The 13,606-nt window shown below is 56.9% G+C and overlaps 1 gene segment (V, D, J or C); it reads right to left on the minus strand.

Annotated features, from left to right (window-relative positions):
• Positions 1-9,221: 9,221 nt before the first annotated feature.
• LOC128946215 (Ig heavy chain V region 6.96-like) lies at positions 9,222-13,390 on the minus strand (the record flags this gene model as incomplete). The annotated part of the segment is given in 2 exon segments: positions 9,222-9,292; positions 13,078-13,390. Coding segments are annotated over 2 exon segments (384 nt in total), but the record flags the coding sequence as incomplete, so codon positions are not given.
• Positions 13,391-13,606: the final 216 nt, after the last annotated feature.

The raw sequence follows: 13,606 nt of genomic DNA on the forward strand, positions 1-13,606 counted from the left end.
CTCCAGCCCCTGCCCAGGTCTCTGGTGGATCCATTGCATGGAAAAACTCCCAAAATCGAACCCGGACCCTCGGCAGAGGAGGGGCAGGGACGCCCCTGGGATCTGGAGGTCCCCCCCGCACTCCAACAGGGTCACGGCCACCCGGAGCCGTGCCGGACAAAGGGGAGATGGGGATGAGGCCCCGGATCCGGGCGTGGGCTGGGCAGGGGGTGACCAGATCCAAAAAGGGGCCTCGATCCACCTGGGACGGGCAGCAGGATCGGGAGGAGGAGAAAGTTCCACAATTTGGGGTCAACATCAGGATCTGCATGCAGGAATCAACATTTGGGTGGATTTGTTCCCTCATCCCCATCTCCCCTTTGTCCCACAGGGCTCCGGGCGGCCGTGACCCTGATGGAGTGTGAGGGGGACCTCCAGCCCCCCGGGGGGTCCCTGTGCCTCCTCTGCCAAGGGTCCGGGTTCAGTTTCGGACAATTTGGGATGGGCTGGGTGCGCCGGAGATCCGGGCAGGGGCTGGAATACATTGCCAGTATCAGCAGCCGTAGCAGCCCCTATTACGCGCCGTCGGTACCGGGTCGTTTCAGGATCTCCAGGGACAACGGGCAGAGCTTGGTGACGCTGACCATGAACAACCTCAAGGACAAGGATTCCAGATCCTATTTCTGCATGAAATCTTCTTGTACCGGTTGTTGGCCTACTTATAGTGCTTATAGTGACGTTGCTGGCCATGGCCTGGAGCTGTGGTATTTGATCTGCACTCATCATTGTGTCCCCAAACTCTCGAGTTTTACCCCAAAGCTTGGCCTTTGGTCCAGTTGTTGACTCCTTGTTGTCCTAGTGTGTCATTAGGTTGCTTGCATCCCCTGTAATTTTTCTTTTTATGCTAGATATTATGGTCTGTGACTTCAAGAATCACTCTAAGAGAGAATATTTTGTTTTGATTTGTTTTGTTTTGTTTTCTTTTATTTTGTTATCAGCTTTCCACTCCCCCAGCAGTCGGTGGCACACAGAGACGGGGCAGTACGCAGGGCATATTTTGCTCTTGCTTTTTGCTCCTGCTCTTTAGTTAGTTCAACTTGGCAATCAGAATTTTCCCTGGACTGTTTCTCCTTTCCCTTTTTTGGACCTGCTCTGGACTAGGACCTGGGAAACACCGAGAGTTTGCACCTTGTGGCTGCAGCAGCTGCCCCAGCACCGGAGGGACTGATAACAGAGCGACCAGCCCTGAGGGAGACTTTCTGAATTTGTCATCTTTTTCAGAGCAATGAAGGAGTGGCGTCATCTGGTGTTGTTTATTTTCTGTGCTGGGGGGTGCTGTGCCTGTGTAATAAACAGGTGCTTACTACTCATTTCTGAAGAATCCCTCCCGAACTGGTTGGGAGGAGCAGGTGTGTGCTCCTGCCCCTGCTGGCCCTCCGAGGTGGGTCCCACACCTTTTTCTAGCTGGCCTCGCCTGGTTTCAGGTCCTCGACCAATCAGGTTCCCCATCCCCATCTCCCCTTTGTCCCGCAGGGCTCCGGGCAGCCGTGACCCTGCTAGAGTGCGGGGGGGACCTCCAGCCCCCCGCGGGGTCCCTGACGTTGCTGTGCCGAGGGTCCGGGTTCAGTTTTGGGAGTTTTGACATGGAATGGGCTTGACAGAGACCCGGGCAGGGGCTGGAATTCATTGCCTACATCAGCAACACTGGTGGTTGCACCTACTACGCGCCATCGGTCAAGGGCCGGTTCAGGATCTCCAGGGACAGCAGGCAAAGCTTGGTGACGCTGACCATGAACAACCTCAAGGACGAGGATTCCGCCACCTATTTCTGTGCCAAATCTGCTTATGCTGGTGCTGCTGGTGGTGCTGCTGCTGCCTTTATTGACCATGCCAGTTTTGGCATCACCCCTGTCTGAGCCCCCCCAGTCCCCAAACCCAGACGCTTCCCCCTCAAACCTCACCCATTTACCCTTTGTCCCCATTTGCACCAATGGTCACCACTGACCCCAAACCCTCCCCTGCTCCGGCCCCAAAACTCAACCATTGGCCCCAAACCTTCACCCCTGGGATCCAGGTCAGGCTTCCTCCTATCGGGACCTGGGAATGGGTAGAGATTAGGGAGAAATGGGCAAAATTGGAGCAAAGCACAGAGGTGGGGTACAATGGTAGATTTTAGGGGAAAATGGTCGAGGTTTTAGAAGGGCTGAAACTTGCGGGAAGAATCGCTGGGACTGGAGAAATTTCACGAACCTCATGGTCACTACTAGAAGTGAAGGCAAAAACAGCAACAGCATTACCACCAGCATAACCATTGTCAAGTTTGGCACAGAAATATACAGCTGAATCCTCATCCTTGAGGTTGTTCATGGTCAGCGTCACCGAGCTCTGCCCGTTGTCCCTGGAGATCGTGAACCGGCCCTTGACCGATGGCGCGTATTTGGTGGTGCCACCATGGTCACTGATCCCTGCGAGCCACTCCAGCCCCTGCCCGGGTCTCTGGCGGATCCAGATGTGGAGGATTTTATTAAGAGTTGGTTAGTGAGAAAGGCCATACTGACATAATGCCACTGGTTAAGCTGAAAGAGGGAGATCCGCAGTCTCTGATTCAGTGACTGCTGACAAGCAAGAATGCCGGATGGCCTTGCTGCAACATGAGGAAAGGGAGGTGAGATTAGTCCTGAATATCTGCAGAATGTAACAGAAGAATAAGCACAAGAATATAGAAGTAGGTGTAGTTGCTGAGATGTAACTAACCAATCCTGAGCTCAACTTTTGCAATATGTATGAAGCTTATTACGAACTATATTTAACCCGCCGTATTCGATCAATAAATTGGACTTGGATGAACCAACTGGTGTCTGGGTCTCCTTCCTCCGACATCCAGAGCATGGACAAACTGCCGAAACTGAACCCTGACCCTCGGCAGAGGAGGCGCAGGGACCCCCCGGGGGGCTGGAGGTCCCCCCCGCGCTCCAGCAGGGTCACGGCCGCCCGGAGCCCTGCAGGACAAAGGGGAGAAATGTGGAGAGCTTTGTGGACAGCTGGTTGGCTGTTAAAGGTCACGTTGACATAATGCAACTGGTCAAGCTTGAAGATGACAAGTACAGGAGCCAGCAGCCAGTGTCCATTGACAGGCAAGGTCATTGTGCCCTTGGTGCAGCAGCAGGATAGGAGAAAACATCTTTGGCAGAAATACGAAGAGAAGTTTCAATAAAACATCCACAACAATGCAGAACGAGGCGCAGTTGGCTGACAAGTAACTGACCAATGGTGAGCTTGCCTTTGCAATATGCATGAGCCCCATTAACACCGATATAAAGATGCGTGCCTACCAATAAAGATTTGAGACTTGCTGATCAATCATATCGCATGTCGCGTTTCTCCCGCCCATCCCAACACAGATGGGGATGGCCAAAGCTCAACCCTTGACCCCAAAATCCCAGCTATTGGCCCCAGGTTGTGACAATTTGTCCTTCTCCTCCTGCTCCTGGTCACCCTCCCAGGTGGGTCTCATCCCTTTTTCCAGCTGGCCACACCCACTGCAGGCCCACAGCCAATCAGGTTTCTCATCCCCATCCCCCCTTTGTCCGGCAGGGCTCCAGGCGGCCGTGACCCTGCTGGAGTGCGGGGGGGACCTCCAGCCCCCGGGGGGGCCCTGCGCGTCCTCTGCCGAGGGTCCGGGTTCAGTTTCGGCAGTTTTGGCATGCAGTGGTTGCGCCAGAGACCCGGACAGGGGCTGGAGTGGCTCGCGGGGATCAGGAACGATGGTGCTTACACCGACTACGCGCCGTCGGTCAAGGGCCGGTTCAGGATCTCCACGGACAACGGGCAGAGCTCGGTGACGCTGACCATGAACAACCTCAAGGACGACGATTCCGGATCCTATTTCTGTGCCAAATCTTTTCATGCTAGTGATTGGGATCCTGCTGCTTATGGTGAAGACCCAAGTGGTGGATCCACGCACCCATCTCAGTGTCCCCAGCTGTCCCCAAACCCCCAACAATTCCCCCAATCCTCAGCCCCGGGCCCATCCCCGCCCGGGGGTCTCTGTCCCAATCCCCACCGGGACGGGGCTGTGGGGACCCCTCTGGAGCCATTTGGTTTCCCACCATCGCTGTCCTCACTGGGCTGTGGCCATGGGGAGGTGTCGGCGGCTCACAGCCCCGGCAGCACACACAGAACTCAATGGCACAGCTCACCGCGAGAGGTTTGTGGCCAATCACACAAAGCAAAGGCAGATTGACACGGTGGAGCCGGATCTGGGACATCCTCGTCAATTTTGGGGAATTTGGTTGGGACGTGGAGCCCAGAGCTGAGGTTTGGGGCCAAGAGCTGAGACTGGGGAAGAACGACTTCAGAGCTGGGACACGGGACAGGAATGGGGTCAGAGGCTGGGGATTGGGGAAGGGTCTGGGGAACGGGGACATGGGGGAAACAGCGATGGGGATGAGGCAAAAAAAACGACAGGCAACATTCTCCCAACCATCACGATCATCAACATCTTTGCCACAGAAATAAACTGCGGAATCCTCGTCCTTGAGGTTGTTCATGGTCAGTGTCACCGAGCTCTGCCCGTTGTCCCTGGAGATCCTGAACCTGCCCTGCACCGATGGCGCGTACCCGGTCCAACCACCATTGTAGCTGATACTCGCAACCCATTCCATCCCCTGCCCGGGTCTCTGGCGGATCCAGTACATGTCGTAGCTCCCAAAACTGAACCCAGACCCTCGGCAGAGGAGGCGCAGGGACCCCCCGGGGGGCTGGTGGTCCCCCCCGCACTCCAGCAGGGTCACGGCCGCCCGGAGCCCTGCGGGACAAAGGGGAGATGGGGATGAGGACAAAGCTCAACCCTTGACCCAAATCTTGGCCCTTGGCCCCAAATTGGGATCTTTAGAGTTCATCATCCTCCCAGGAGGATTCCACCCCATTGTCCAGCTGGCCACACCCACTTGGGGGCCCTTGACCAATCAGAGTTTTGATTTCCATCATCTCCCCTTTGTCCCGCAGGGCTCCGGGCAGCCGTGACCCTGCTGGAGGGTGGGGGGCAACTCCAGCCCCCCGGGGGGTCCCTGCGCCTCCTATGCCAAGGGGCCAGGCTCAGTTTCGGACGATCCAGTCTGATGTGGATCCGCCAGTGGCCTGGGCAGGGCCTGGAATACATTGTAGGGATTGACTATGATGGAGACAGCAGATACCCGTCATCGTTCCGCGGCCGGTTCAGCATTTCCAGGGACAATGGGCAGAGCTCGGTGACGCTGACCATGAATAACCACAAGGACGAGGATTCTGGACCCTATTTCTATGCCAAAACTCCTGAGAGTTATAATGCTGTTGTTGCTGATCGTAGTGACGCTGCTGGTGCTGGTTATGGAGCATTTAGCCCCGCCTCCTTTTTTGCATCCCTAATTGTCCCCAAACCCCAGACCCTCCCCCAAATCCCTGGGCTTGTCCCCGCTCTCGGTGACTGAATTCGTGTCCACAGCCCCGGGCCCAGCGCTGACCTTTGGGGCAGAGTTTGGGGGAAGATCAATGGCCAAGGGTTGGGGTTTGGGGCCGGAGAGGGGAAAGGGAAATGGAAAAATGGTCACGGGCCGGGTCAGGGGCTGGGAGCTGGGGAAGGGTCTGGGGAATGGGGACAGGTGGAGATGCAGTGATTGGGTGGGGTCAATACAGCTGGCATTGTTATCACCAGCATAACCAGCAAAACCCTTGGCACAGAAATAGGTGGCGTAATCTTCGTCCTTGAGGTTGTTCATGGTCAGCGTTACCGAGCTCTGCCTGTTGTCCCTGGAGATCGTGAACCGACCCTTGACCGATGGCGCGTAGTAGATGTAGGAACCATCGCTGTAGATGCCTGCGAGCCACTCCAGCCCCTGTCCGGGTCTCTGGTGCACCCCGCTCTATGGGTAACTCCCGAAATAGAACCCGGACCCTCGGCAGAGGAGGCGCAGGGACCCCCCTGGGGGGCTGGAGTTCCCCCCCACACTCCAGCAGGGTCATGGCCACCCGGAGCCTTGCCAAACAAAGAGGAGATGGGGATGAGAAACCTGATTGGCTGAGGGCCCAAAGTAGGTGTGGCCAGCTGGAGAAAGGAACAGGACCCACCTGGGAGGGTGACCAGGAGCAGGAGGAGAAAAACAAATTGTCACAACCTGGGGCCAATAGTTGGGACTTTGGGGTCAAGGGTTGAGCTTTGCCCTCATCCCCTTCTCTCCTTTGTCCCGCAGGGCTCCGGGCGGCCGTGACCCTGCTGGAATGCAGGGGGGAACTCCAGCCCCCCGGGGGATCCCTGACGCTGCTGTGCCGAGGGTCCGGGTTCAGTTTCGGCAGTTCTGACCTGCTCTGAGTCTGACAGAGACCCAGGCAGGGGCTGGAGTGGCTCGCGGGGATCAGCACTGCTGCTTATCCCTACTATGCGCCGTGAGTGCAGGGCCGGTTCACGATCTCCAGGGACAACGGGCAGAGCTCGGTGACGCTGACTATGAACAACCTCAAGGATGAGGATTCTGCCATCTATTTCTGCGCGACATGTTATTTTGCTGGTTGTAATTACGAAGCTAATGGTATTGGTGCTGCCTTTAGGCCGGCCTTTTTTGTTCGGTCCCCAGATGTCCCCAACCATCAGACCACTCTCCCAAACCTCACCCATTGACCCAGCCCTTGACCCTTTGTCCCCATTTGCCCCAATGATCAGCACTGACCCCAAACCCTCCCCAGCTCCTGCCCCAAAACTCAGCCATTGGCCCCAAACCTTCACCCCTGGCCTCCAGTTCAGGCCTCCTCCAATCAGGGCCCAGGGAGCTGGGGGAGATTTGGGTGAAATGGGCAAAACTGGGGGAAAGTAGACAGTTGAGGCAGCAGGGGGGGATTTTGGGGGAAACTCTTTAACACTTGAGGAGAAAAGCTGGGCTCTGGAGGAAGGATCACTGGGAGTGGAGACATCTGGTGACCATCCTAGAGCTGGGGCCACTGCCGGAATTGTCACTAAAAGCAGCAACATGAGCACCATAACTACTACTAGCACGTTTGGTGAAGAAATAAACGGCGGAATCCTCGTCCTTGAGGTTGTTCATGGTCAGCGTCACCGAGCTCTGACCGTTGTCCCTGGAGATCGTGAACCGGCCTTTGACCGACGGCGCGTAGCCGGTGCCGCCACCACGGCTGCTGATGCTGGCGATGTATTCCAGTGTCTGCCCGGGTCCCTGACGGATCCAGATCATTTCAAAATTCCCGAAAGCAAACCCAGATGCGCGGCACAGCAACGTCAGGGACCCCCCGGGGGGCTGGTGGTGCCCCCCGCACTGCAGCAGGGTCACGGCCGCCCGGAGCCCTGCCGGACAAAGGGGAGATGGGGATGAGAAACCTGATTGGCTGTGGGCCTGCAGTGGGTGTGGCCAGCTGGAAAAAGGGATGAGACCCAGCTGGGAGGGTGACCAGGAGCAGGAGGAGAAGAACAAATTGTCACAACCTGGGGCCAATAGTTGGGATTTTGGGGTCAAGGGTTGAGCTTTGGCCTCATCCCCATCTCCCCTTTGTCCCGCAGGGCTCCGGGCGGCCGTGACCCTGCTGCAGTTCGGGGGGGACCTCCAGCCCCCCGGGGGGTCCCTGCGCCTCCTCTGCCGAGGGGCTGGGTTCAATTTCGGGAGTGTTGCCATGTTCTGGATCCACCAGAGACCCGGGCAGGCACTGGAATTCGTTGCGTGGATCAGGAGCGATGGTTCCAGCACCATCTATGCGCCATCGGTCAAGGGTCGGTTCACGATCTCCACGGACAACGGGCAGAGCTCGGTGACGCTGACCATGAACAACCTCAAGGACGAGGATTCCGGATCCTCTTTCTGTGCCAAATCTTCCAGCAGTAGTTGTGATTATGATGCTGCTGCTTTTGGTGACCATGGTGATGGTGGCTGTGGTCCAAGGCCCTCTCCTCTCTGTGCCCAAGTATCACAGAATTCTCTGATCCCTCCCTAAATCCCAGCCCTTTTCCCCAAATCTCCGTCCTTTTCCCCAAAATTCTGCCATTGCTGCCCCAACTCTGGACTTCTCCCTCTGTTCTTATCATTTTTCCCAAATCTCAGCCTTCTCATCCTCAGCCTTGGACAGTTTGCCCAGAACCATGGCCCAGTCCAAAACCAAGCACTGAGCCAAAATCCCCAAACTGGTTCTGCCCCAAACCCCAAAACACTGGTTCTGCCCCAAACCCCCAAACTGGTTCTGCCCTAAACCCTTCTACTTTGGCCCCAAAACTCGCCCGATTCTGCCCCAAATTCCCACTCTGGGCTCCCAGCCGCAGCCGCTGGCCCAAACCTCACTCGCTGCCCCCAAATCTCGACCCTTTGGGTGCTTTTGGGGCACGAGGGGGAGATTTGGGGCCGAGAGTTGAGTTATGGGCCAGACCCAGGGCAAGGTTTTGGGCCAATGGGCAGCGTTGGGGCAAAGGGGGCAGGGCTTGGACAAAGGGTCAGGGGTGGGACAGGGGGGTTTGGGGAAGGGTCTGGGGACAGCTGGGGACAGGGACGGGGTGAGAACCGCAAACAGTAAACCAAACAACAATAATAGCAGTAAGAGCAGTGATAATACCAGAAGATTTGGCACAGAAATAGGATCCGGAATCCTCGTCCTTGAGGTTGGTCATGGTCAGCGTCACGGAGCTCTGCCCGTTGTCCCTGGAGATCCTGAACCGGCCCTTGACCGATGGCGCGTAGTAGGTGCTGCCACCTTTGCTGATACTCGTGACTGGCTCCAGCCCCAGCCCGGGTTTCTGACGGATCCAGGCCATGGCAAAATTCCCAAAATCGAACCCGGACCCTCGGCAGAGGAGGCGCAGGGACCCCCCGGGGGGCTGGAGGTCCCCCCCGCACTCCCCAAACAGGAACCGGAGGGAGCTCGAGGCCAAGGCCGGGTTGTACCCAGGGGCTTTGTGGGTTGGGGTCCCAGGGGGTTTGGGGGTTGTTAATAAGCTATTACTTTTGAAATCAATGTGGAACACTCAGGAAAAGGTGTCGAACTATTAATGAGAATATTGAGTTAACTTGCAGGGTTTGAGGGACCTCAGGATACCCGAAAAATCTGGTGGAGACTTGGGACCAAACCAGTGAAGATATGAGTGAAATTGGTGAAGATTTGGGGATGGGCTCCGGGCGGCCGTGACCCTATTGGAGTGCGGGGGGGACCTCCAGCTCCCCGGGGGGTCCCTGACGTTGCTTTGCTGAGGGTCCGGGTTCAGTTTCAGGAGTTTTGCCCTACAATGGGTCCGTCAGAGACCCGGGCAGGGGCTGGAATTCGTCGCCTACATCCGCAGCGGTGGCAGCACCTGGTACACGGATTCGGTCAAGGGCCGGTTCATGATCGCCAGGGACAACGGGCAGAGTCTGATGACGCTGACCATGGCCAACCTCAAGGTCGCGGATTCTGCTGTTTATTTCTGTGCCAAAAATTGGGATGATTGTTGTGTTCCTGCTGCTGGTGACGATATTGGTTGTGGTGATGTTGTCACAGTGTTTATTTCTGAGTCCCCATCTTAGAGTTCCCCCCCTGTCCCCAAACCCAGATCCTCCCCCCAAACCTCAGCCCTTGACCCTTGGTCCCAAATCTCCCCCATTTGCCCCAATGGTCAGCACTGACCCCAAACCCTCCACTGCTCCTGCCCCAAAACTCAACCATTGGCCCAAAACCTTCACCCCTGGCCTCCAGTTCAGGCCTCCTCCAATCAGGGCATGGGAACTGGGGGAGATTTGGGTGAAATGGGCAAAATTGGGGGAAAGTCGAAAGTTGGGGCAAAGATGGTGGAGACTGCGGAGGAAGGTCAAGAATGGGGTCAAGGTTTGGGATTTGGGGAAGGATTTGGGGATTTTGGAACATTTGGGGAAACAGGGATGGGGGTTTGGTGCCACCACCAGCATTGTCACCATGTCCAGAGCTCCCAGAGAGGATTCCAGCCCAGCCCCAAGGAGCAGCCCCAGAAACGGAGGCCGCTGAGGGAGCAGTAAAGCCCCAGGTGGGAGCGAGCGCGGGTGGGAGGGAGGAGAAGACGCCACGATTTTGGGGCTCTGCAGCCTCCCCCCACTTCCTCCCCAGCAGCTGCCGGGGCCCGGCCGGGGCGGGAAAGGAAACAGAAAGTTCCTGGTTTTGGTCATTGTGAACATCTGTGTTTGGCAGAGGGCAGCTCAGCCTTGGGGCGCTGCGGCAGAGCGCCGGCTGCACAAAAAGCTTTGTGTGCAAAGGGCCCTGGAGCAATCCCCGTTCCGCACTGGGACGGAGGGGAAGGGCCAGACTGGGGAGAAATGGGGAAAATTGGGGGAAATTTGGGAATTGGGGAACTGACGGTGGAGTTTAGGGGAAAATATCTGAGATGTGAGAAAAAGAGCCAGGATTTTGGGGAAGGATCAGAGAATTCTGTGATACTTGGGAACACAGAAAAAAGGGCTTGGGACCACAACCACCATCAACACCATAAGCATAAGCACCATTACTACAGCCAGTGCTTTGACATTTGGCACAGAAATAGGATCCGGAATCCTCGTCCTTGAGGTTGTTCATGGTCAGCGTCACCAAGCTCTGCCGTTGTCCCTGGAGATCGTGAACCGTCCCTTGACCGACGGCGCGTAGTCGTTGTAAGGACCATCGTTCCTGATACCCGCGAGCCACTCCAGCCCCTGCCGAGGTCTCTGGCGCAACCACTGCATCCCAAAACTGCCAAAACTGAACCTGGACCCGCGGCAGAGGAGGCGCAGGAAACCCCCTGGGGGGCTGGAGGTGCCCCAAGCACTCCAGCAGGGTCACGGCCGCCCGGAGCCCTGCGGGAAAAAGGGGAGATGGGGATGAGGAGATGCAAAACTCAGGCAGAGCTGTCCAAGTTATTAATGGGTGGATCGGAGCTAATTGCAGGGCTGAAGAAACTTTACAATACTGGAAATATCTGTGGGAGATTTGGGGCAAGACAAAGGGAATTTGGGGCAAAACCAGTGAAGGTTTGGGCATGTGGGAATGGCCATGAACCTGCTGGAGTGCGGGGGGGACCTCCAGCCCCCCGGGGGTCCCTGCGCCTCCTCTGTTGAGGGTCCAGGTTCAGTTTCGGAAGTGTTGCCCTGCCATGGGTCCGACAGAGACCCGAGCAGGGGCTGGAGTGGGTCCGGAGCATCAGGAGCGATGGTTCCGGCACCAACCTCGCGCCATCGTTCAAGGATCGCGTCAGGATCTCCACGGACAACGGGCAGAGCTCGGTGACGCTGACCATGAACAACCTCAATGACGAGGATTCTGCCACCTATTTCTGTGCCAAAGAACCACGCACTGGTGGTTGGAATGCTGCTGCTGGTTGTCCTTTCAGCTTCGTCCTTGTCCCCTTGCCCCAGACCCTTCCCTCCAACCTCTGACCACATTCCTGACCCTTTGTCCCAAGCATGCCCTGCTCTGGCCCTGATCTCAGCTCTGGCTCCAAATCAGGGCCGGTTTCACCCTGAGCTCACCCTCGTCCATCCAATCCCAATGATTTTTGCCCAACTGGACCCGTTCTGTCCCAAAATTGCAGTGGTGGAACTGAGTCACAGCCACGGAACAAAATCAGGCCCATTTTTACCAAATCTCGACCATGTGCACCCAGGTTTGGGGACCTTCATTGAGCATGGGAGCCAAGAGCTGAGATTTGGTGGCAAGAGCTGAGATTGGGGCAGAGCCAGTTCAGAGCTGGGACAGGGGGACAGGAATGGAGGAAGACTCTGGGAAATGGGGACGGATGGGGACCCGATGATGGGATCAGATGGATCAAGAGGAGCACCAGCACTGCAAAAATTATTATCAATATTTTTGGCACAGAAAAAGGATCCAGAATCCTCGTCCTTGAGGTCGTTCACGGTCAGCGTCACCGAGCTCTGCCCTTTGTCCCCGGAGATCGTGAACCGGCCCTTGACTGAATCCGCATAGTAGGTGCTGCCACTGCTGTAGATCCCTGCGAGCCACTCCAGACCCTGCCCGGGTCTCTGGCGCACCCAGTGCATGGAGACACTGCCGAAACTGAACCCGGACCCTCAGCAGAGTAGGCGCAGGGACCCCCCGGGGGGCTGGAAGTGCCCCCCGCACTCCAGCAGGGTCACGGCCGCCTGGAGCCCTGCGGGACAAAGGGGAGATGGGGATGAGGCCAAAGCTCAACCCTTGACCAAAATCCTGACTCGTGGCCCCAAATTGGGACCCTTGGAGTTCATCATCCTCTTCCAAGGTGCGTTTCATCCCTTTTTCCAGTTTGCCACACCCGCTTTTCGGCGCTGAACCAATCAGGATTCTCATCCCCATCTCCCCTTTGTCCTGTGGGGCTCCGGGCGGCCGTGACCTTGCTGGAGTGCGGGGGGGACCTCCAGCCCCTGGGGGAGTCCCTGACGTTGCTGTGCCAAGGGTCCGGGTTCAGTTTCGGCAGTTTCCACATGAGCTGGTAGCGCCAGAGACCCCGGCAGGGGTTGGAGTGGCTCACGAGTATCAGGAACGATGGTGGCAGCACCAGGTACGCGGATTCAGTCAAGGGCCGGTTCACGATCTCCAGGGACAACGGGCAGAGCTCGGTGACGCTGACCATGAACAACCTCAAGGATGAGGATTCCGGATCCTATTTCTGTGGCAGAAGTGTTGGTGGTAGTGCTGGTTGGAACGCTGCTGCAGGTATTGTTCACTCTCATGTTTCGGTTGCATTTGGCCCTGTTCCTATTCCCTGGTCCCCACCTATCTCCATTCTCTGGACCCTCCCCCAATACTCCAAGCCTGGACCCCATTCCTGTCCCCATGTCCCAGTCTTGGAGTGGTTCGGCCCAAAATCCGCTCTCTTCACATTGCCACAAATTTGACCCAAAACTTAACCCTTGGCTTGAAGTATCCACTTTTATAACAATGTTTTGGGGCAGAAAGAGGAGATTTGGGGTCAGGAGTTGTGGTTTGGGGTCAGCGGGTGAGAACTGGGGCCGAGGCAGAGCAAGGTTGGGATCAATGGTCAAGGGCTGGGTGTGGGCTGGGGGTTTGGGGGAAGGATCTGGGCAACGGGGACAGGGGGGGACACGGGGATGGGGATGGGGACAGCAAGGCCATCGTCAATACGATGAGCACTTTCAGCCCAACCAGCACCAGCATTCTTGGCACAGAAATAGGTGGCGGAATCCTCGTCCTTGAGGTTGTTCATGGTCAGCGTCACCGAGCTCTGCCCGTTGTCCCTGAAGATCCTCAACCGGCCCTTGACCGATGGATTGTAGTAGGTGGTGCCACCAGTGTTGTAGATGCCTGCGACGTATTCCAAGCCCTGCCCAGGTCTCTGGCGGATCCAGTACATTCCATAACTCCCAAAACTGAACCCGGACCCTCGGCACAGCAATGTCAGGGAACCCCCGGGGGGCTGAAGGTCCCCCCCGCACTCCAGCAGGGTCACGGCCGCCCGGAGCCCTGCGGGACAAAGGGGAGATGGGGATGAGGCCAAAGCTCAACCCTTGACCCAAATCCTGACTCTTGGCACCAAACTGGGATCTTTAGAGTTCATCATCCTCCTCATTGATGGATTCCACCCCTTTGTCCAGCTGGCCACACCAACTTAGGGGCCCTTGACAAATCAGGTTTCTCATCCCCATCATCTCCCCTTTGTCCCACAGGACTCCGG

This window comes from Melozone crissalis, unplaced genomic scaffold, assembly GCF_028551555.1.
Source record: "Melozone crissalis strain CALT ecotype California unplaced genomic scaffold, PUWL_Pcris_2 ptg000079l_1, whole genome shotgun sequence".
Taxonomy (NCBI): domain Eukaryota; kingdom Metazoa; phylum Chordata; class Aves; order Passeriformes; family Passerellidae; genus Melozone; species Melozone crissalis.